The 20,731-nt window shown below is 59.2% G+C and overlaps 4 protein-coding genes across 8 annotated transcripts in view; 2 read left to right on the top strand and 2 right to left on the bottom strand.

Moving 5' to 3' along the window:
* Positions 1-4,070: 4,070 nt before the first annotated feature.
* Positions 4,071-9,176, bottom strand: NDUFA11 (NADH:ubiquinone oxidoreductase subunit A11). The gene is made up of 4 exons (XM_061149285.1): positions 8,996-9,176; positions 5,733-5,825; positions 5,513-5,635; positions 4,071-4,262 (listed from the first exon to the last, which is right to left on the bottom strand). The coding sequence occupies exons 1-4, from the start codon at positions 9,090-9,092 to the stop codon at positions 4,150-4,152; spliced, it is 426 nt and encodes a 141-aa protein (XP_061005268.1). The 5' UTR covers positions 9,093-9,176; the 3' UTR covers positions 4,071-4,149.
* Positions 9,177-10,523: 1,347 nt separating this feature from the next.
* VMAC (vimentin type intermediate filament associated coiled-coil protein) lies at positions 10,524-12,462 on the top strand. Its single transcript, XM_061150586.1, has 2 exons — positions 10,524-10,744; positions 11,917-12,462. The coding sequence occupies exons 1-2, from the start codon at positions 10,554-10,556 to the stop codon at positions 12,224-12,226; spliced, it is 501 nt and encodes a 166-aa protein (XP_061006569.1). The 5' UTR covers positions 10,524-10,553; the 3' UTR covers positions 12,227-12,462.
* A 149-nt stretch (positions 12,463-12,611) lies between these two features.
* CAPS (calcyphosine) lies at positions 12,612-16,889 on the top strand. The gene is made up of 4 exons (XM_061150585.1): positions 12,612-15,586; positions 15,661-15,838; positions 15,944-16,150; positions 16,222-16,889. The coding sequence occupies exons 1-4, from the start codon at positions 15,504-15,506 to the stop codon at positions 16,321-16,323; spliced, it is 570 nt and encodes a 189-aa protein (XP_061006568.1). The 5' UTR covers positions 12,612-15,503; the 3' UTR covers positions 16,324-16,889.
* Positions 16,818-20,731, bottom strand: part of RANBP3 (RAN binding protein 3) — a 51,182-nt gene continuing 47,268 nt past the window's right edge. For all 5 annotated transcript variants that reach the window (XM_061150580.1, XM_061150581.1, XM_061150582.1 and 2 more), the window contains 4 exons: positions 20,459-20,579; positions 18,757-18,899; positions 18,256-18,439; positions 16,818-18,173 (listed from right to left, as the gene is read on the bottom strand). In XM_061150580.1, coding sequence (XP_061006563.1) covers positions 18,130-18,173; positions 18,256-18,439; positions 18,757-18,899; positions 20,459-20,579 — 492 coding nt within the window. In that variant the 3' untranslated portion in view covers positions 16,818-18,129. The remainder of the gene's footprint in view (positions 18,174-18,255; positions 18,440-18,756; positions 18,900-20,458; positions 20,580-20,731) is intronic.

Genomic DNA, 20,731 nt, shown 5'->3' with positions numbered 1-20,731 from the left:
AAGGTGGGAGCCTCGTGGGTCTTGTCACCTGATGGGACCCCAGGTCCAAGACTCTGCCTGACACATGTGGGTACTACTCTTTACAGATGTGTAAGTCTTGCTTTTTTAAAGAAATTTTTAAAAAAAATTTTTGAGGTGGACCATTTTTAAAGTCTTAACTGACTTTTTTTTTTTTTTACAATATTGCTTCTGTTGTTTTGTGTTCTGGGTTACTGGCCATAAGGCACGTGGGATCTTACTTCCCTGACCAGGGATCAAACCCACACCTCCTGCGTTCGAAGGGGGAGTCCAAACCACTGGACCACCAAGGAAGTCCAACACTGCTAAGTCTTGGCTTTGAGACCCTCATTCTGACCCTGCCTCCCCCGCACACCCTGCCGCCACCATCAACTCTGGGGGTGAGCTGAGTGGGGGCCCACTCAGAGCAGGGCTGGGCCACTTGTTTACAGAGCCCTGCTGTGTTCCCAGGCTGGGTGCTGACCTGAGGGTGTAACAACTGGGATATGCCCCATGTTCCACTAAACAACATACACAGTAATGACAGGGGATTTAGAAGCTGGTAAATGCGATGGACAAAAATAGAAGAGGGCAAAGGGCATGTGGGGTGCTGGGCAGGGCGCAGGTTCAGAGGCATGTCAGGAAGGCTTCAATGAGGAGGTGATGTTTGAATTTGGAACTGAAGGTGGTAACTGGGGAGCTGTAGGGGAGGGGACAGGTCAGGGGAGAGAGGTCTGGGCAGAGGGCATAGGCTGTGCAAAGGCCCTGGGGCAGGACTGTGTGGCTGGAGCAGAGTGAGTGAGGGGGAGAGAGGGAGGACCAGAAGGCAAGGGAGGGACCTGGGAGTTTTACTCCCAGGGAGGTGGGGGCCCTGGAGGACTGTGGGCAGAGTGGGGCGGGGCCTGTCTCAGAGCAGGGCAGGGCCTGACTTGAGTGCAAACAGGGCTGTTGCTGCTGCCGGGAAGACAGACTTGGGGGGCGAGGGCAGAGCGGGGGACCAGGATGGGGGTGAATACCCAGGTCCAGGTGGTGCTGATGGGGGCAGCCCTGGGTTGGAGGGAGGTGTGGGTAGGTCCTGGATGGGTTCTGGAGGCAGAAGGGTGTGAAAAGGGGTGAGAAGGCAGCAGACCAGCCTCCAGGTCCAGTGGGGGCGGGGGTGAAGGCTGGCCTGTGGGGCCTCCTCAAAAGCCTTATGTGTCCCCCAGCTCATGTCCAACACAACTTTTTACAGGAATTTTGGGATTATAATTTTGCTTTTAAGATCTCTTGGCCAGGAGCACACATCCCTCCTCCCATCGGGTTGCTTTTGTTGTCACCATGGTGACCACGTGGGAAGTCTTTCAGAGGCAGTCTAAAATGCTCTTTGCCAACGACAGCTAATAATTATAAAAGAACTAACACTGGGGACTTCCCTGGTGGTCTGGTGGTTAGGACTTCATGCTTCCAATACAGGAGGTGCAGGTTTGATCCCTGGTTGGGGAACTAAGATCCACCCATGCTGCTCAATGTGGCTCCCCCAAAAAGAGAACTAAGTACCCACTCTGAGCTGGGCCCTGTGACATCACCTCTCAGGGCCTCAGTTTCCTCATCTGTAAACAAGATTAAAGTGAAGAGCTCACTCCAGGGCCAGGGAAGGGCATGGGTTTCAAAGATTTAACAAACTAACAAAATGAGCTGACAGTAACAACGCCATCCACAACCGTGCCCTGCCAGTGGTGGGAAGGGCTGAAGATGTTCCTCCTTTTGTTTTGGATTGCTCACATTTTCTTGGCCTGCAAACAGCTCAGAGGCTCGGCCTGGGCTGGAGGGCTGGGTCAGTCCTTGCAGCCTTGTCCCCAGGGGTCTTCAGTCCTTGCATCTTCCTTGGTCCTCTGCCTGGGACACCCTTCCCCTCGGTGCACATCTGGAAAGCCCCTCATCCCCAGGTCCTCCCTTTGCCTCCTCCAGGAAGCCCTCCTAGTCCCCTCCGATGAGGCCCCTGCTCCTCCTCCGAGTTCCCCTTTGGCTCCAGTCCAGCCTGCCAGGGGCTGGGGATGGCTTGGTCTAGGTGACTCTGGAAAGGCCCTCCAGTGCCCCACACGGGGGTGCTGCTGGGGCAATAGGTGGGGTTCCAGGTAGAACAGTGGGAGCACGGGGTGCCCTGGTTGGGGGCCATCCCCACGGGGCACCTCCCAGTCTGGTAAATGTTTATGGGCGAGGGGGCCTGGCAGGCCTGCTCCAACCCTCACCCCCACCCACACAGGGGAAACCGAGGCTAGGAGGCAGGCTGGGGCTGGCTGGCCCTGAATGAGCTTTTCCTCCCCTCTGTGGGCCCTCGGACCAGGCACAGGGTTTGGGCTTCAGGAGAGCCAGACTGAGGAAGGCTGTGTGGGGGTGAGGTGGGGCGCCTAGGAGGATCTAGTTCTGGAAGCTACTGCAGTGTGGGGGCCGGGAAGTGACCAGCTGCGGGGCCTTGAACCAGAGCTCTTGGCGGCTCCGACACCATCACAGACACTGCTGATTCTGAGACTGTCCACCCTGCTCCCCCTATGCTACAGGCAGGACAGGTGGGAAGGTCTGAGAGGAGGGGCAGGGAGGCAGGGCTGCAGGGCCAGGGACCTGGGGGGACCGGACTGAGCACGGCAGGCTCTGCCCCCTGCCGGCCACCGCAGGGACAGGCCAGGCTGGTGCCGGAGTCAGGGACCCGACCCCTACTCAGCGGGCATGGAAGGCGCGTTCCCATGGGTGGAGCCACTTCCCCTCTTCAGGAAAGAGCTGAAGGAGGCTTGCACTCACATCCACTTGCCAGGTGGGTAAACTGAGGACAGAGCAGGAAAGAACCAATTGCTGGGTCTTGAATGCAGGTCTGGGAGCCCTGAGGCCGGCTGGTCCCACAGCAGGGGTGAGGGGGGCATCTCCATCCTCTCTCAGAGACCCCCAAGTCTGGACCTGGGTACCTAGGCCTGGATGTGATCCCAAGTTGGCACCTGGTCCCAGGCTGCATGTGGACACTGGTGCCCACTCTGGCGTGGTGTGCAGAGGGGCTCGGCGTGGCGGGTGGGGAGGCCGAGGGGGCAGGGCTGTCAGGGGGTGCGGGGGCTGGGGGTGTAAGCAAACAGTGGCAGCAAGGGCAGCCCAGCTGAGAGCCAACGGGCTGGGGCTCCGTGCTCTGCTTCACACTCGGGTGAATTATTACCTGGGCTGGACACAGCATGAATGCAAGGCTCCAAGTTTGGCTTTCAACCGTATCAGGCTCCGGGAGAGAAGGAAGGGGAAGATGGGTTGGGGCAGACATTGGGGAGGACCACTCCTGCCAGCCCTGGACCCCCTGAAGTGCTCCTGCAGTGCCCAGACCCCCGCCAGGACCCAATCCCGCCCCGCAGGGTGGGCTCTGGAGAGCACTAATTTATGGCCCGCTGAGGCGTGCTGGGACACGCAGGGCCTTCCTCTCTGGCTGCCAGGAAGAACTGAGCTGGTTGTGCAGAGAGCCCAGGGCTGCGCCAGCATTCCGGGGCCGCCTGCATCCCCGGGCCTGACAGGCGGCCGTGTGTGTGAGGCCCTGAGTCCCTCTTCTTGCGCTGCTGACAAAGGCCCCTGCCCTGCAGGCTCCCGGTGGCCTGTCACCCACCTGTCCCACCTGATGGGGACGGGGCTTGGGGGCCAGGCCGTCTGGGGCTCTCCGCTCCAGTGCCCAGGAATTTGGAAATGGGCCGTGCGTGGGGCCTGGGCGTGTTTTCCACATGCTGTTGGCTTTGGGGGAAGGCCCAGAGAGGGGCTGGCTTGCGAGCTGCAGGGGGGCCACAGGAAGGGCTGTGGGCTGCGGGGCCCAGTCCCCCCCCCACCCTCCCTGCACTGTCAGTCCCCAAGGCCATCCGCAGAGAACTGGCTGAGGCCCGGCGACCTCTGTCTGACACCTGCTCCCACGCGGGGGCCCAGCTGGCGCCGCGCCTGCCCCTTCGGGCACAGACCCAGACGCCTTATCTCCTGCCGCTTCCTCACTCCCTCCCACGTCTGCCCTGAGCCGCCCTGGCCTGTCACCCAGACTCTGTCACCTGGACAGGGCTTCACCCTGGAGAATGACAGAGGAGGGGAGATGCACACAAATATACACAGGATTTATTATTTTTAGACGAGTTTCACCGTGCCCGAGGTCCCAGGAGGCGGCAACGGGGCTCACACCTTGGGTTCTGCAAACACCTTCCAGTCCTCCAGTTGGCCCATCTTGACCAGTGCAGCCGTCAAGCCCATGTACGCACAGGCAGCGGCTCCGATCCCATAGCTGCGGGCTGCAGGGGCAGAAAGACTGGCATCAGACAGCACGCGGGGAGCGAGGCTTGCCTACATCCACCCTGAGCACCGCCTGAGGATGACCCTCCCTCTAAGCTCAGGGGGCCAGGGCTGGACCACATGCTCCTTAGGGATGGAGCCCTGGGGCCTCGGCCTTTGAAGGTGGACGTGTGGAAACTGAGGCGGGAGGCGGGAGTCCAGGCTTCCAGGCGCGGGGGCGTGAGGGGACCGAAGACCGCTGGCAGGTCTCAGTCCTGGCCGAGTCTGCCCTGTGGTTTGTGAAGCAGCAAACGCAAGATGCCTGCGGCCTGAGAGGTGCCCCGGGAAGGGGGTTCTGCCTGCTGAGCGCTGGGCTCACACACCCCATTGCAGGCTCAGGGGCGCGGGTCAAAGCCGGACCTCAGCCAAGGTCTCCCGGCAAAGGCCAGGAGGGCGTGGCACCCTCCCCCTCTGCCTGGCTGGAAGCTTCCACAGAACACTCTAGCCAGTGGGCTGGGGCGTTTCTCTGCGTGTGGCCTCCCCTGGCCGGCTGCCCCACCCGCCAGGCCATGGGAGGCGGGAAGAGCGGCGTCTGCTTCCTATTCCAGGCGTCTCTGCTGTACCAGCTGGCCTGGGTCCCGGCCTCCCCCTGGGGACACAGCCTCTTCTCCTGTGGGTGACCTCGGGCCACCTCATCTCCTTGGAGCTTCAGTCCCCCCGTCTGGAAGGTGGGGATGGTGACAGCCACTCCCCTGTGGGGCCCTGGGTGCCAGCAGCTCCAAGCCAGCCCCGACTGCTCCCCCCAACAGGCAGTGACCTTGTGTTCGCTGACAAGACACGGCAGAGGGAGAGAGACATAAGTGAGGGCAGGCGGGGGCCCAGATGTACGTAGTGGGTTGGGACAGTGGAGGGGGCAGCCGTGCTGACTTCTGGGGGGAAGGGTGTTCTGGCAGAGGGCACAGCCATGCAAAGGCCCCAGGGTGCTGGAGGAACAGCGAGGAGGCTGTGGAGCTGCAGCAGAGGGAGCAAGGCGGCGAGGGCAGGGCAGGGTGGGGACAGAGCCGGGCGGCCATGCAGGCCACGCCGAGCCACGGGGGGCAGGAGGGCGTGGCGAGGTGGACGTGCAGTCGGTCCCTGAGCAGTGCTCAACTGGCTGGCAGCTGAGACTGAGCGCTGCCGTCTCCCCCGCCAGATGTACGTCCTGCACACCCACCCCTGATGCGCAGAGGGAGGAGGGTTCGCAGAGGTCAGGGGTGCAGGGCTCACTCACTGCGTGCTCCCAGGGTCAAGCCTCCAGCACAGCCTCCGATGAGGTAGTTGAGAGGGTCGTCAGGCTTCTCGCGGACCTGGGCGCTAACACAGGAGGTGAGGCCAAATATGGCTCCGATGGCGGCTGTGGGGGCAGACGGGGCAGGACAGGCCCCGGTCTGAGTCAGGGGTCCAGACCAGGCCCCCGAGGAGAAGCCCAGACGTCACGCAGGCTTGCTCACCTGCGGTGAATGTGTACCGTCCCGTCCTCGCCACTCCCTCCAGGAAGGAGGCGGGGGTTTTGAGGGCAACGCTGTAGGCAGAGACAACGAGGCCTGCGGACAGAGAGGGACAGAAAGGCGGCCAGGCAAATCAGCCCTGGGCCCTGGAGGGGGCAGGCCCCTCCCCAGTCCACAGAGCCCACTCCTTGCATTCCCACGGCAACCACCAAGGTGGCTTGGGCCAGGGTGGGCCAGGAAGTGGCTGTTACAGGGCTCACCTGGGGCCCCACAGTCGATGAACTGGGGTCTAACCTGGCTCTCCTGCTCCAAGGCCTGGGCTCTCACCCCCCTCATCCAGCCCGCCCCACAGGGCACCAGCCCAGAGCATGGCCCCCGCTGAGGATGGGCTGGGGCCCTGGTGGCTGGACCAGCACCCCAGCCCTGCTCCCCACTTCCAGCAAAGCTCTGTCCCTGCTGCGGGGCCCAGGGCTCCTGACGCCTCCTTCTCGCCACTTGCAGACCCGACCCTCACCCCGGCTGGCTCAGCCTCACCACTCTCTCTGGTAAGTTCTTTCATCTCCATCGTTGCCCCAGATGACCTGCCTCTGATGCTGGTTTTTATGTGTGAGGGGCCCTGGTGGGCAGCCAGGCCCAAGGTCCTACTGTGGGGCATGCTGAGTCAATGCTGACCCGCGCAGTGTGTCAGCCTCCTCAGCCAGACCCTCTTTGGTGGATGTGCAGACCTATGCCCACCTGGATGGCTCCCTGTCACCAGAACAGCCCAATACAGGGCTCCCCACCCTCCAGCTGACCCTGCACCTATCCTCCCCAGACAGACTCACTGTGGGGCCCAGCTGCCAGCACAGACCTGGGGCCAGCCCATCCCAGACAAAACAGAACCACCTCCTGGCAGGTGACAGGGCACCCACTGCCCTCTCCCTCCTCAGGGCCTGATGGGCTCAGTCCCCTCTTATTGCTCTGTGGGGTGGGGAGGGAGGGGGGGGCCCTCAGACAGGCAGAGAGACTCCCTTGATGCCACCCACCCGGCAGAGCAGCCTGGAAGACCGGAGGATCTGAAGGCCAACCACCTTCATTGATGCCCCAGGGACGTGGGCCCCGCCCAGTCTCCAAGCCCCCAGCTTCTGCAGACCCAGCAGCTGGCGTGCTGCACTCCCCCACCATGACCTTCCCAGCTGAGCAGCAGCCCTCCAGCCCTGCTGAGGTTCAGCTCACAAGAGCTGTGGGGGGACTTGTCACACGAGACAGGAGTGGTAACCTTGGAAGCAACTCCGAGGAGGGCCAAGACGGCCGACCCACTTCCCAGACGGGGAAGCCGAGGCCCAGGGATGAGGGGAGAGGAGCCGCGTATAAAGAGGGCATCCATACGCCAGGTGCCCACTTGGGAGCTGTCCAGGTCCAATCCTTCCCCATCCCACACTGAACCCTAGTGTCCCCGCACTCCTCAGAGAGGCTGAAGGCTGGGAAGGAGGGAGTGGGCCACAGTCTGGGGCTCCCCCTGCCCGCACTGTCCCAGCAAGCCCCTTTCCTCAGTTATACGAGGCTCCCACCCCTACCCCAGCTTGTAAACAGACTTAATCAGAGCAGCTCCCCACCCTGTCTGGGACCTGGGGATGCATGATCTCTAGACAACCCTCTGAAGAGGAACCACAGACAAGGTTCAGTGACAGTCCCCAAACCACAGTGAGTCCTGGGGGAGAACCTTATTGATCCTATCCCTGCAGGCCTGCTTTCCTTATAGCTCAGACAGTAAAGAATCTGCCTGCAATGCAGGAGATCTGGGTTCAATCCTTGGGTCAGGAAGATCCCCTGGAGAAGGAAATAGCAACCCACTCCAGTATTCTTGCCTGGAGAATCCCATGGACAGAGGAGCCTGGCGGGCTACAGTCCATGGGGTCACAAAGAGTCAGACATGACTAAATGACTAACACATACATACCACATACCTGTGACCCTGGCCGAGGGACACCCAGTTGCCAGGCCACACTGGGCACAGAAGGCACCCCAGCATCCTACAAGCCCTCAGAAGTCCTTTAACTGGGAAGAGATGACCTGGAAGCCACTGGATTATCCCAAAGTCAAGGACTATCCGTCCCCCCCCACAACAATCATTTAGTAGATGACATGCCAGCCCACTCCCCCAGCCCACTTAACTCCTCAGACACTACAGCCACCACCACCCACCCCCTCAGCACTCGAGGGTTTTCATTGACTTGGCCCCTTCCACAGGTTCCTGTCACCCCCTCAAAAGACCCCTCCTCAGCCCCTCTGCCAGCTCCTGGCTCCCTATCAATCTTCTGAAGCGACTTTCAGACACTCACATTCATTCACACACTGTTACTGTGTACCTTCATTCATTCATTCGTAAAGTCATTCATTCATTCCTAGCTACTACCTTGCCCTCCTTCCCTCACTCATTCCATCATCCAGTTACTGTGTGCCCACAACGTGCTGGGCTGGGTTAGAGCCCGGCCCCTGCCCTCAAAGGGGCTCACCATCCCAGAGAACTCAAGTGTGAATTCTCACTGTAGAGTGCCGAGGGGAGGCAGGGATGGAAGAAGGGAGGAGGTGTGGGAGGACAGAGCATGTGTAGTTAGGTCCTGAGGGTTGAGTGGAGTTGGCTGGTGAGGCAATCCGAGTGGCAAAATGAGTGTCACACAGCAACGCCCTCGAAGACCCACAGGCCCCCTTGCAGAGCTCCTGGAAATCAGTGACCGCCCCCCAAATTCGAGTCTCTCCATGACCACAGGACATAATGCCTCTGTCAAAGGTTTCCACCTGCAACCCCTCAAACATCCTCCAACATGCCCCTCTAGACTCCATTCAAGCAGACGCCACAAACACCCAGCACCCAGGGATCTTGACTACCCCAGTGACCAGCTTGTCATATGTACCACAACCTCCCAGGGCCCAGGAACCCTGCTAGCTCCCCTGCCTCTTTCCGCAACGTCTATCTTACACCAGAGGTCCCCATGGACGGCTCAGACACTCCGACGAAGACCACGTACCCACTCCGTGAGATTCTCAGTCCTCACGGGATCCTCTCGGACCCTAGGATCTCTCTGCGCCCTCTGCGTTAGTCCGACAACCCCACAAAGTCTATTTAGTACAAGAGCCCCCCACCGTCCCAAGCCCACCCCACACACCCCAACGACGACTACTGCCACCGCGCGAGGTCCGCAGCCCCTCCAGGACGCCCTCGGGCCGCCCCAGTGATCTGACGGCCTCCCTGCGCCCTATACCCTGGGGACCCGGCAGGCGCTCACCGGTGGCACCACCGATACTGGTGGTGGCGTAGGTCTTGCGGTGGCACTCGGTGCCTTCGGGGATGTCCCAGTACTGGTGAAGAAGCGTCTTAGCCATGACGGCGCAGCCCTGGTCCTGCACCTTACCACCCGGCTGCTCCTGCGGCCAAGGACGGACGCCGCTGACTCTCGCGAGACTTCCTGGGCGGCGCGCGCAGCCTCTCGTGCGGGCGGGACAGCAACAAATGAGCAACTTTATTGAGCGCCGCGTAAGTGGACACGGGTTGCGCTCAAGTCCTGGAGTCGGGATGGGAGTAAAGGAAGAGCACGTGCACCACTGGCCGATTTCTGAAGGGGGAAACTGACCAGGATCAGTGAAGGCAGTTGCCGTTATTTCAGGTCAGAAGGTCCTGGGTCAAGAATAGTGTGACCCGAGAGGCAGGACCTAACGAGGAGCGGGACTATCAAAGGTATTAAGCCTATCCACAAGCAGAGAGGAGACCGCGGAGCCAAACTCTACTGGAGCGAGACGTTCATTATGGGGCGGGAACACGGAGGGATGTGGCCACTCCCAGCGCCAGTATCTGTGGGGAGGCGTGGTCACGCCCAATGGCCAGTCTTAAACCTGAGTTAACGGCGTGCTACTATTTGGGGGCGTGGTCAGGCACAGAATTACCGTTCAGTAGCTAACTTGTGTCCGACTTTTTGCCACCCCATAGACTGTAGTACGCCAGGCTACCCTGTCCTCCACTATCTCCCGGAGTTTGTTCAGATTCATGTCCTTTGAGTTGGTGATATCTAACTATCTCATCCTCTGTTTCCCCCTTCTTCTCCTGCCCTCTATCTTTCCCAGCATCAGGGTCTTTTCCAATGAGTCTGTTCTTCGCATCAGGTAGCCAAATATTGGAGCTTCAGCTTCGGCGTCAGTCCTTCCAATGACTCAGGCTCAGGGGCTTAACGAGAAAGTGTCCAGTCCCAGTGCTTGGATTCTTAGCAGGACGTGGTCTGTGCCCGGTTTGTAGTCCAACCCCTGGGCGGGATGAAGAATGACCATCCCCACTGGGTGTGTGTCAAGAATCCCAAACATAACCTGAAAGGGACTGGACCAATCAGGAGCTGTACGATTGCCTAAGGGGCGTGAACGGCCAATGAGAGAAGCGTAACGGGCTCCAGGGGTGTGGTCAGACTTGTGGGGCCCGACCAACTTGGCGCGTTAGATTCTGAGGAGGGCGGGGCCTGCCTCGAGAGAATGACCAATCCTGTTGCCAGAGCCTGAGCTGGCCACCGGAGGACAAGGCCAACCTGGGGCCGGGGTTTGTTAAGACCTTGGCCAATCTTGGAGTTAGTCGGGGCTCAGGGGCGGAGTTTCCAGTTGCCGGAACCAGTGAGGGCGTTCGGGTTTGAGTACTAGACCCAGCCCTGGAGGGCGGAGCCTAGCGGTGAACCCGGCCAATCACGCCGAACGGGTCTTGAACGGACCCTCGGAGGTGTGGCCCTCCAGGGGCGTCTCCAGGGGCGTGTCCAGGGCCGGTTCCGGGCCGCCCGAGGGCGTGGCCAGGCCTGGTCCTCTGCAGGGGCCATGTCAGCGCCGCCGCCCCTGCAGATCCGCGAGGCTAACGCACACCTGGCTGCCGTTCACCGGCGCGCGGCGGAACTGGAGGCGCGGCTGGAGGCCGCCGAGTGCACGGTGCGCGCCCAGGCCGAGCGCCTGGCCCGCCACGACCAGCAACTGAGCGCCGCTTTAGACGAGCTGGGACGCGCCAAAGACCGGTGAATCTTGGGACCCGTCAGGTGGACTTCTCGGAGGAGTTGGGCGGAGGCAGATCCGAGATAGGAAAGGAATACTGGTAGGAGAGACGTGGGCATTCACGTGGAGCTGGACTACTGGTGGGACTGGAAAAACAAACACAAAAATACTTGAATCATCACTATATAAAGTTGAGAGATGTCACTTGGGTGTGACTATCTAACTTAACAGGGTCCATTTTACCACTAGGCAAAACAGGCTGGTCCTGAATGGTACAGGGACCACCAGCTGCCTGATGTAGGTATTGGAGCCATGGCAGGTTCTTGGGTGGATGGGATTATATCAGCAGTTTTGAAGAGTTTCTAACTGAGGATTCAAAGGGATGAGACAAGCGCCCAGGGAAGAAAGTGTTTCGGAGGACCCGGTGGGAAACAATTCAGAGCTGGTTGGACTCATTACTTCATCTTTACTGAGCACCTACCATATGCCAGGCCCTGTGCTGGTCATTAGGGCACATCAGTAAGACGTGTACAGCCCTGCCCTCAAGCACACTGTTAGGCAGTTACAACACAGGGTCATTGGGATGTGTGTGTATGATGGCTGGAGAAGGAAATGGCAACCAACTCCAGTATTCAACCTCATAGTATTCTTGTGTATGATGGGCAACACGGCTCTAGGAGGGCCCAGAGGGAAGGCTTCTTGGGGGAGGAGCCATCTAAGCTGAACAGCAAAGAGGAAAAGATGCAGGGGACAAGGGAACTGCAGGATGAGCTAGGGGGTGAATGAGGGAGTGTGTTAGTCTGCTGAGGTTGCCATTACAGGATACCACAGACTGGGTGTCTTAAACAACATCAAATGATTCCTCATAGTTCTGGAGGCTGGGAAGTTCAAGATCAAGGCACTGATTCAGTTCTGGTGAGGGTCCTCTTCTGGGCTTGCCAACAGTTGTCTTCTCACTGTGTCCTCACAAAGCACAGAGAGAGAGAGAGAGAGCAAGTTCTTTGGTATCTCTTCTTAAAAGGAAACCCCTCATTACATCATGTAAACTTTCCTCACCTCTCAAGGCCCTCTTCTCCAAATACTATCACGGCATAGGGATTCAATCTATGAATCTGGGGATGGAGGTTGGGAGCAGGGGGAAGAGAACCTCTCTGGTGCCCGGGTACCATAACGTTCTGTCTTGCCTTCCTGCCAGTGAGATTGCCGCCCTCCGGGAGCAGCTGCTGACCTCGGAGGCTGCTGTCCAGAGTCTGCAGGCTGCTGTGCGCCAGAGGGACAAGCTCATCGGGCAGTTGCAGCCCCGGGCTGAGCTGCTGCAGGATCTCTGCCGCCGCCGGCCGCCCCTGGCTGGGCTGCTGGCTACCCTGGCTGAGGCCGAGCGCCTGGGGCCCCTGCCAGCCAGTGACTCACTCCCTGGTGGGCCCAGCTCACCCCTTGCCAACAGTACTGGGGAGGAAGAGGACAGGGACCAGCTCGAGCCCGCAGTGTTTGGGACCACTGTGTGAGTCCCAGAGAGCAGGTTCCGGAATGGTGAAAGAGGACTCCAGTGGGACTTCTTCTACTGCCCGGGTATCCTTAGGGTTAAGATATCCCAGAGAGGACCCCTTGGAAGAGCCATAATCCTCAGTGTCAGAACCTGTTAAAAAGGAATAGGTTTCATATCGGTGGCCTGCAGGCCAAATGCAGATGAACTCAGCCAGTTTTTCTTTTTTTTAAAAAAAAAAGCAAAACTTTGAATCAATCACCCTTGTTGGAGAACTGGCCGCACTTACACACGGATCTGGATTTCTGGCTTCGGGCTGGGCTGTACCTGCCTGGATCTGAGTCTAGGACATCCTCTTTAGCGAGGGCAAGTTTCCATTCGCCCCCTCATCTCTCAAGGCTGGATGTCTGGCCCCTGAAACATCTGAGTTAGAGACCTCTCTTTTTCTGGTGGAGGCAGATGGCATCGAGTGCCGTGTGATTTGGGTCTCTCCCTCTTTTCTCCCCTGCCCTGGTTTTTGTTCCTCCGGAAGCACTCTTCATCCTAAAGCCTTATTCTTCATCTCAGTCCAGTGAACCTCAAGCCTCAGGCCATTTCGCATTGGTTATACGAAGATATTTTTTCCCCTAATTCTATCCTCCTCTCAACCCAGGAAGGAGTATGCAGGTGGGATGTGCCGACATGCTGGCAACCAGGCAAACTCAGGCATCCCGTAACCTCTTGATAGCATCCTGCCTCGGGGCCTTTACACTGACTGTTTCCTCTGCCTAGAATGCTCTTCCCCCCCAGATGCCACATGACTGGCTGCTGTTCACTCAGGCCTTTGCTCAAACGTCACCTCCTCTGAGAGGGCTTCCATGACTGCCTTATCAGGAGTCATTCTTCCCCATTCCACCCTGCCCGCATTGCCCCATTCTACTCCCTTTATGTAACTTTTTACCATTGGAGTGGAAGCTCCATGAGGGCAGGTTTTTGTTTTCTGTCACCAGTGCCTGGCACACCCTAGGGCCTAGCACATCTGATGAGGCCCCCGGCAACTTTCCTTTCAAAGCACCAGCTGGTTCCTTTCTCTAATCCTCAGAGAATTTATTTTTTCACTCCTTATTTGTATGCTGCCCTTGTTGGCCCGAGATGTTTGAGGCACTTTGCTTTTTTTATCAGAACAGGGAGCCCTGTGCCTTTCTCTGCTCAGCCCAAGTGCCTGGCCTGGGACTATGGCAGCCGTTTCCTGCCTCCTGACTCAGGGAATCCCCACCCCAGGAACCACTACGGGGCACAGCCCCTTTCAGCCCGGAAAACTCAGCATCTGTCCTCCGCCCTGCGGAGGGTGCCTCCTGGCGTCGCACAGCGACCCCTCAGTGTGGTAACAATGGCCCAGTTTTCTCCTCTGGACGAATAAGGGGGGGTGCTGTTTGAACAAGGGGAAGGCAGGCTAGGGCCTGTCTATGCTCAAGAATAAACCGAATGATTTCATGGCACCAATGGTCCCTCCTCCTCTCTTCCTACTGTGGGGGCTGGAGAGGCGGCTGCTGTGTTGCTCCTGGGTCCAGGTGGGCCCCACAGGGTGGGAGCTTGTGCCAAGCGCTCCACATATACAGCTCTGTCTCTTAGGCCACCTATGCACACACCATTGCCCCATTTTATAGCCGTGCAAAGTGAGGCTCAGAGAGGTCAAGTGAAAGGGCCTCTGGGTTTGGAGGGCCCTCTCCACTTTCTGTTTTTTAAGTAAAGTTAATTAAAAAACCATTTATTTGGCTGTGTCAGGTCTTAGTTGTGGCACATGGGTTCTCTGTGGTGATACAGAAGCTTAGTTGCCCCATAGCATTGGGATCTTAGTTCCCCGACTAGGGACTGAACCTGTGTCCCTCGCACTGGAAGGCCGATTCTTAACCACTGGACCAACCAGGGAAGTCCCCCCCATTTTTTATTGTTGAGATTCTGATTCTCTCAAAGATGTGGAGATGCCCAAGCAGAGCTACAATAATTGTGATTACATTTTACATTTCTTTATAGAAAAAATCCCTGACGTTTGTAAGCCTCATGAAGGCACACAATGGAGCTATTTCTTTGTGCCTACGCAGAGAATGTTGGACTGCAGTGAGTCACGAGAACTTCTGCAGCAGAATGTCACTGCAGTTTCTCATAACAATCAATGGTGTTGCATCTGCTGTGGCATGAATCACAGTGACAGGTTGCTTGTGATCCATGGCTTGGCTTTGGTCGGGAGCAGCGACTTCTGACAATACCATTGTGCTGTGTGCAACTCCCAAGCTTTGAAAAGCCTCTGATGATCTCTGGGTCTCTGTGGGTGGGCAGGGGTTCCCCAAACAGGGGCATTTTAAGTCCTGGGAAATCCATTATCATCTTCGATCCCAGCCTGCTGATGTGAGGCTCAGTTGGCCAGATGTCCAGTCTGATGGCAGGCCTTCTCTGCCGGTGGTCTTGGTTCCTCTTGGATTATGGAAGTCAGGGAGTCAGGGGTCCTTCTCTGGCCAGATAAGTAGCTTGTCATGAGCAAGCCCACCAAGTGATGTCTGAGAACCGGAGACCAACCCCCAAAAGACCCATGTGGACAAAAATACCATGACTGGCCATAATTAACTACTGAGATCAGAATTGCTTCGTCCAACTCAACATTGATGTTTACAGCACTGGCTGCATCTCGGCTCAGCCAGCACTGGTCTGAGCAGCTCCTGTTGGACATAGGCCTGGGCCATCTCGAGTCTTTAAACTTGAATTCCTCAGCAGCTTCAGCTGCAGCCCTGTAGAAAGGGGCTGGAGGCTGGTGAAGCCCAAAGAGGGGAGGGGTCACATAGGAATTGGGCCGAGCCTCCCCTCATCTGGGGACTGGTCCCTGCAGGGCTGTGACCCCCCCTTCCTCCTCGTGGTTCTGAAGTGCCACCCCCCACTCCCTCCACCCTCCTTCTAACCTGGGTCTGGCTCTCTCCCCGAGCTGGGAGAAGGCAGGCGGGACAGTGGTTGGGCAGTGGTGACAGCAATGCTGGCCTGTCCTCCTCAGCCTTTCATACGCACCCGCAGGGCTGTGCTTGTGGCCACAAGGCCCTGGCACAGAGAGAGTTACAGCTGGGGCCCCTCCCGGTCTCCAGGGCCCTGTCCCCTAGCAACAGCCCTGCCCGGCAGGACGCACTGCCAGCGCTGGGCAGAGCAGGCAGGAGGCAGGCAGAGTGGCCACCCGGACTCCAGGACAGATCAAGGCAGCCAGTCCGTAGCCTGGTGGCTGAGTCAGAGCCCCCCCAGATCTCTCGCCCATCCAGCCACCCAGAGAGCCCGGAGCCAGCATGGATGCTGTGGACACCACCATGGAGAAGCTCCGAGCCCAGTGCCTGTCGCGAGGGGCCTCGGGCATCCAGGGTGTGGCCAGGTGAGCTTTCCTCTCACATCTCCCCGACCCCCAGTCCCATGGATCTTTTCTAACCCTGCACCCCTGCCCCCCAGATTTTTCCGCCGCCTGGACCGGGATGGAAGCCACTCCCTGGATGTGGGGGAGCTCCAGCGGGGCCTGGCTGAGCTGGGGCTGGTGCTGGACGCAGCTGAGACGGAGGGCGTGTGCAGGCGCTGGGACCGTGACGGCAGCGGGACGTTGGACCTGGAGGAGTTCCTGCGAGCGCTGCGGGTGAGCTGGGGGTGCCGCACTCTCCCGGGCCCGTCGGTGTTAGTGTGGAGACCAAGGGGAGCCTCTGTGCTTCGTACCCCCCGGTCACCACCACACCCTCCCCAGCCCCCCATGTCCCAGGCCCGGGAGGCGGTCATCGCAGCGGCGTTTGCCAAGCTAGACCGCAGTGGTGACGGCGTGGTGACCGTGGACGATCTCCGGGGGGTATACAGCGGCTGTGCTCACCCAAAGGTGCGGAGCGGGGAGTGGACTGAAGAGCAGGTGCTCCGCCGTTTCCTGGACAACTTCGACTCCTCCGAGAAGGACGGGCAGGTGGGTGCATGCATACCCCGCGGTCCCTCGCCCACACCTCCAGACCCCCCAACCGCCTGTCTGCCCCCTAGGTCACGCTGGCCGAGTTCCAGGACTACTACAGTGGTGTGAGCGCCTCCGTGGATACGGATGAGGAGTTTGTGGCCATGATGACCAGCGCCTGGCGGCTGTGAGCTGCGCGCCCCCATGCCGCCGGCACCCTGGAGCCAAGGCCCCTCTCATCTGGGCTTGGAGCTGAGCAGCCCTGGGGTGGGGGTGGGGAGGAGTGTGGGGGGACTGAAGCCACAGAACCGGCTGGACCAGGTCTCCGGCTGTACTGCTTGGCCACCAGTTCCCCTGATGACTCACTGGCTCAGGACCCCGGGGGGAAAGGCCCCTTGCCCACATCGTGCTGATCCCAAAGCTCCTCGCATCCCTGCTCAGCGAACCCTGCCTGCCAGCACCCCTAACCCTTCCTGTGGGTCCCCGGGAAGCCAGGCCGCACCTGGCGGGGAAGCCGACAGCTCTTGTGTGAAGCCGGCCGCTCCAAGTCTTGGAAGGCAGCCATGGGTCACCTGCCCAGGTGTGCAGTGTGGGGCAGAGGCTGCCACCCTGCAGGCAGGCCAGGCTGCTTCCTGGTCAGGTCATCCGGCTTCCTGAGGCCCCTGGGGCACGCAGGAGGCCAGCGTTTTAGTTAAAAGTTTTAATGTAGTTCCCAAATACATTTCATATGACAATCTTACATAAATGTTTCAAAACACGTGGGCATTATCTGGTTTTACTTGTCACTAGCTGACTAAGGCTTAAAGCAGAGAAGTGTAACCGGATCTGCTGGGGGGGCCTTTGGTGACGTCCCGAGGCTCAGGCGCGGGCTGCAGGGCCACCCGGGGCGCGGGTGGCGTGGCTCAGACGGCCCCTCCTCACCCTGTCAGGGCGGCTGGGAGGTTTCCTGTGAAGCCCTGGCGCCCTGTGCACAGAGACCTCCTCTGCGAGCCCTGATGTGGGGGGAGGCAGTGCCCAGCTGCTCTTGGCCATGCTCCGGGGTGGGGCAAGCAGAGGGCACGCTCCTGTGTGTGCTGCAAGCACGGGTTCTGCCTGCTGTCTGAAAACCGCTCTGCTTGCTGCCCCCTCTTTGAAGGCCCCCAGCCCTCGACAGTCTTGGGGGCAGAGACGTCCAGGGCCTGGTGAGAAATGGCCAAGGGCAGGAAGCAGGCTTGCACCTGGGCACCCGAGGATGGGTGACCCATGTCACGGGGACAAATAGGAGGATGGTGCCCACCCCCCCCCAACCATGTCCAGTGACCCTTTTCTAGATGAGCTCTCCAGGCCCAAGGCCCAACCTGTCCGCACCCCAGGACTCAGCCTGGAGGAACCCCAGGTGGGGAACCCATGGGGCTGGCGCTCGAGCAGTCCTGAGCGCCCCAGCGTGGGGGTGGGGGTCACAGGGGGAACCAGGGTGCAGCCCACAGTGCAGCCACGCCTGCTCGACACACAGAATTGCCTCACTCGACCTAGGAGACCAACACAAAGCCTTGGGGGCAGAAAAGATCTAAAAATAAAACCCCCAAGTCAGAAGGTGGGGGCGGGAGGTAAAGATGGTGGTGACAGACGGTCCGGCAGGCCCAGTGTTACACTGTGAGACGCCCGGCGGCCTGGGCAGGCGGCGGGGGAGCCGGCGACACAGGGAGGGCGGGGTGAAGAACGAGGTGTCCCAGTCCCAGTGAGGAGCCGTGACAAGTCTTAATGTGCCATTTCAATTCAAGGTGGGGAGGGAAGAAATGTTCTTTTTCGTTTTGCTCATCAATATGATGAGGTTCGTGTCCCAAACCACATTCAGGCAGTTCCCGAGTCTGCTTCTGAACGGGACGTGCGGATCCAGACTGTGGCCAACCCAGCGGGGAGTGTGGTTCCCGAGCCCCGTGCCTCGATGCTGCCGGGGGTGGGGCGGGCGGGCAGACAGACGGACAAAGCAGCAGGCTCGCGGCGGCTGGCTCCTGGCGCTATGTGCTCCCGGCCGTCTGCCCATCGCCTTCATCGCCGGCGCCTGTGGGAAGCGGTGGCCTTGCCATCAGGTCCCTGCCTGGGACGCAGCCCCGACCCGGGCCACCCTGGGACACCCGACTCACCGCCTGCGGGGGCCCCCGACGGGGTCAGCACGTCGTCGTCATCACTGTCGTCCTCGTTGGATGGGGCGGCCCCAGGCTCGGGGGCCGGTGCCTTGGCCTCCTGCTCCTGCTCCACGCGGCTGCGCAGGGCCAGGATGCGGTGGTGCAGCGCCGCGTAGAGCTGGCCGGTGTCCTTGGAGCTGGCCTGGGGGCAGGAGGGCCAGGTGACTAGGTCTCTCGGGGAGACCCCTCCTCAGTCAACGAAGCCCCCAGCTCAGGACTCGGGAGTGGGGAGCCTGACCTCCCTCCTCAACAAACCCCGAGAGCAACAGACAGGAGCTCCTGCAGGCGCAGGGCTTGTCCTCCCAAGGGGTCACAGAGCCCACGAGCAGGCCAGTCCTCCTGACCCTGGAGGCCTCCCTGCGCTCCCTGGCCAGGCCCCCGTGCAGGGCGCCCAGTGCTGGACGTGGAGCTGCCCGCTTGTGTCCGGCAGCCACCTGGCCTGTGCCCGGGGCTGCTCACCGAGATCAGGAAGACCTTCACACCCTGGTCCTCAGTGTCCATGGCCGTGATGCGGATGCTCTTCTCGCTGGCCTTGTCCATCTGCATCTGGGCCCACAGCTTGGTGTTGAGGATCAGTCGCAGGCTGCCCTGGGTCCGCATCACTGCAACCAATGAAGATGTCAGTCCTGCCCGCACCCGCCCCCAGCCCCAGAAAAACAGACACACCTGCAGGAAAGTCAAAACCCCAGGGAGAAATCCCACGACAGTCTCCCACCTGCCCGTCTGCCGAGCAGCAGCCCTGGCACCCCTACCACTGAGGTGCATGCAGTGGGTGGAGGTGGTGCCTCGACGGGGCTCCCCAGATTAGGGGCTAGTTAGCGGCAGTGGGGGGCATGCTGCATGGGGGTGGGCTGCACACTGGGGACATGCCACGTGAAGCTGACACCCCCTGACTGTCGCCACCCACAGGCTAAGGTCCAGCTCCTCCCTGTGAGGAGGAGCTGAACACTAGGAGGAAATGCTGGGGCTGACCGCTGCTCTGAGCTTCCCTCAGGAGATGGCTGAGGGCAGTACACGGTGGAGAGAACCTGGGACAGACCCTTCCCTCCGGAAGCGCAGGTGAGACCTGAGTTCCACCCACAGCCAGCCCAAGGCCAACGTCGTCCTGCTTGACCTGTCCCAGCCTACCCCACTGTCTACGCCCCAACCCTTGAAAACCTGGAGCAGGTTAGATGTGGTCACCCCCACCCAGGTGCCCCCACCCTGCCCCTCAAGGTGAGTTCTGAGGGAAGGTCTGTGCCAAGGGTCAAAGGCTGTGTGGGGTGAAAGGAGGGCATGGCCAGAAAGGACCTCGACGAGGAGGGGAGGGCAAGGCCGCAAGGAGGCTGGTCACAGGCTGATGACCAGGGGAAAAGCCATGAGATGGGGTCTTGAAATCCTGCGCCTTCTCTGCCCTCTGCTTGCACGTTTCCATTAGAAAAATTGAAAAAGAAACAGAAGCATGCCTATGGGCAGGGGTGCAAAGACCTGCGCCCGAACAGGAGGGCCATTTCCATTTCTGTTCCAGTTCTGAGCCCAAGCACATAACAACACCGCTGCAAGGACACAGCGCCAGCTACACCTGGGCCAGGGATCGACACTTCTGTAAAGGCTGGACAACAACTTCTAATGTGGGAGGATAACTTACCAAAAAAAAAGATGAATACACATGTCTCACACATATGCAAACACGCTCTCACACATTCTTTTTGTAACAATCATACTTCCAGGAATAAAACTCATGTGAAAAATAGTACCAGAAGCATTATTTATGAGTCAAGAAAAATTAAGGCAAATGGAACAACATAGGGACATGCCCACTAAAGAGAGTGAGCAGAGTAAGAGAATCGCCCCACTTCCTTAAAAAGGGCCACAGAGCAGGAATGGGCCTACCAAAACACTCTCGGCAGGATTTCCCCTTTTTATAAGAGATTTTAGCTGATGTTTGATTTCTTTGTTTTCCTACCATAAAACAACTAGCACTTTTATTATCGAAAAATAAGTTCAAAACCTGCTGAATCCTTTCATCTATTTTCACAGTCAGATAGAGAATCAGAGAAGGACTGGCGGTGGGAGCCTCTGGGCTGGGTGAGATGGGTCCCCCAGGTTGAGGGCTGGCCATGGACACATGCCGGGGGCCCCGAATCCCCCAGGCCCGCCACAGGAACCGGCCACAGCTCACCTAGTCGGGACTGCAACGTCCCGTCGTCAGTGGACGCCATGTCGTTGAGTCTGAGTAGCCCCCGGCCTCTTTCCACCCACGACTGTGAGGTCTTGTCAAAGACAAACAGCTTACATTGGATCTGCAACACAAGGCGAATGCGCATGAGCCACCAGGTTTAACAAACTATCGCCTGGGGGACACGTCTGGCTCTTGGCCACTTTTCTGTCCTGCTTTCAAGCTAAAATGGATTTTACATTTTCAGAAGAGTATTTAAAAAATCACTATGGAAAT

The sequence above is a fragment of the Dama dama genome, chromosome 9, assembly GCF_033118175.1.
Source record: "Dama dama isolate Ldn47 chromosome 9, ASM3311817v1, whole genome shotgun sequence".
In the NCBI taxonomy this organism is placed as follows: Eukaryota; Metazoa; Chordata; class Mammalia; order Artiodactyla; family Cervidae; genus Dama; species Dama dama.
The sequence above is the reverse complement of the archived record's forward strand: the minus strand, read 5'-3'. Positions and strand labels throughout refer to the sequence as shown.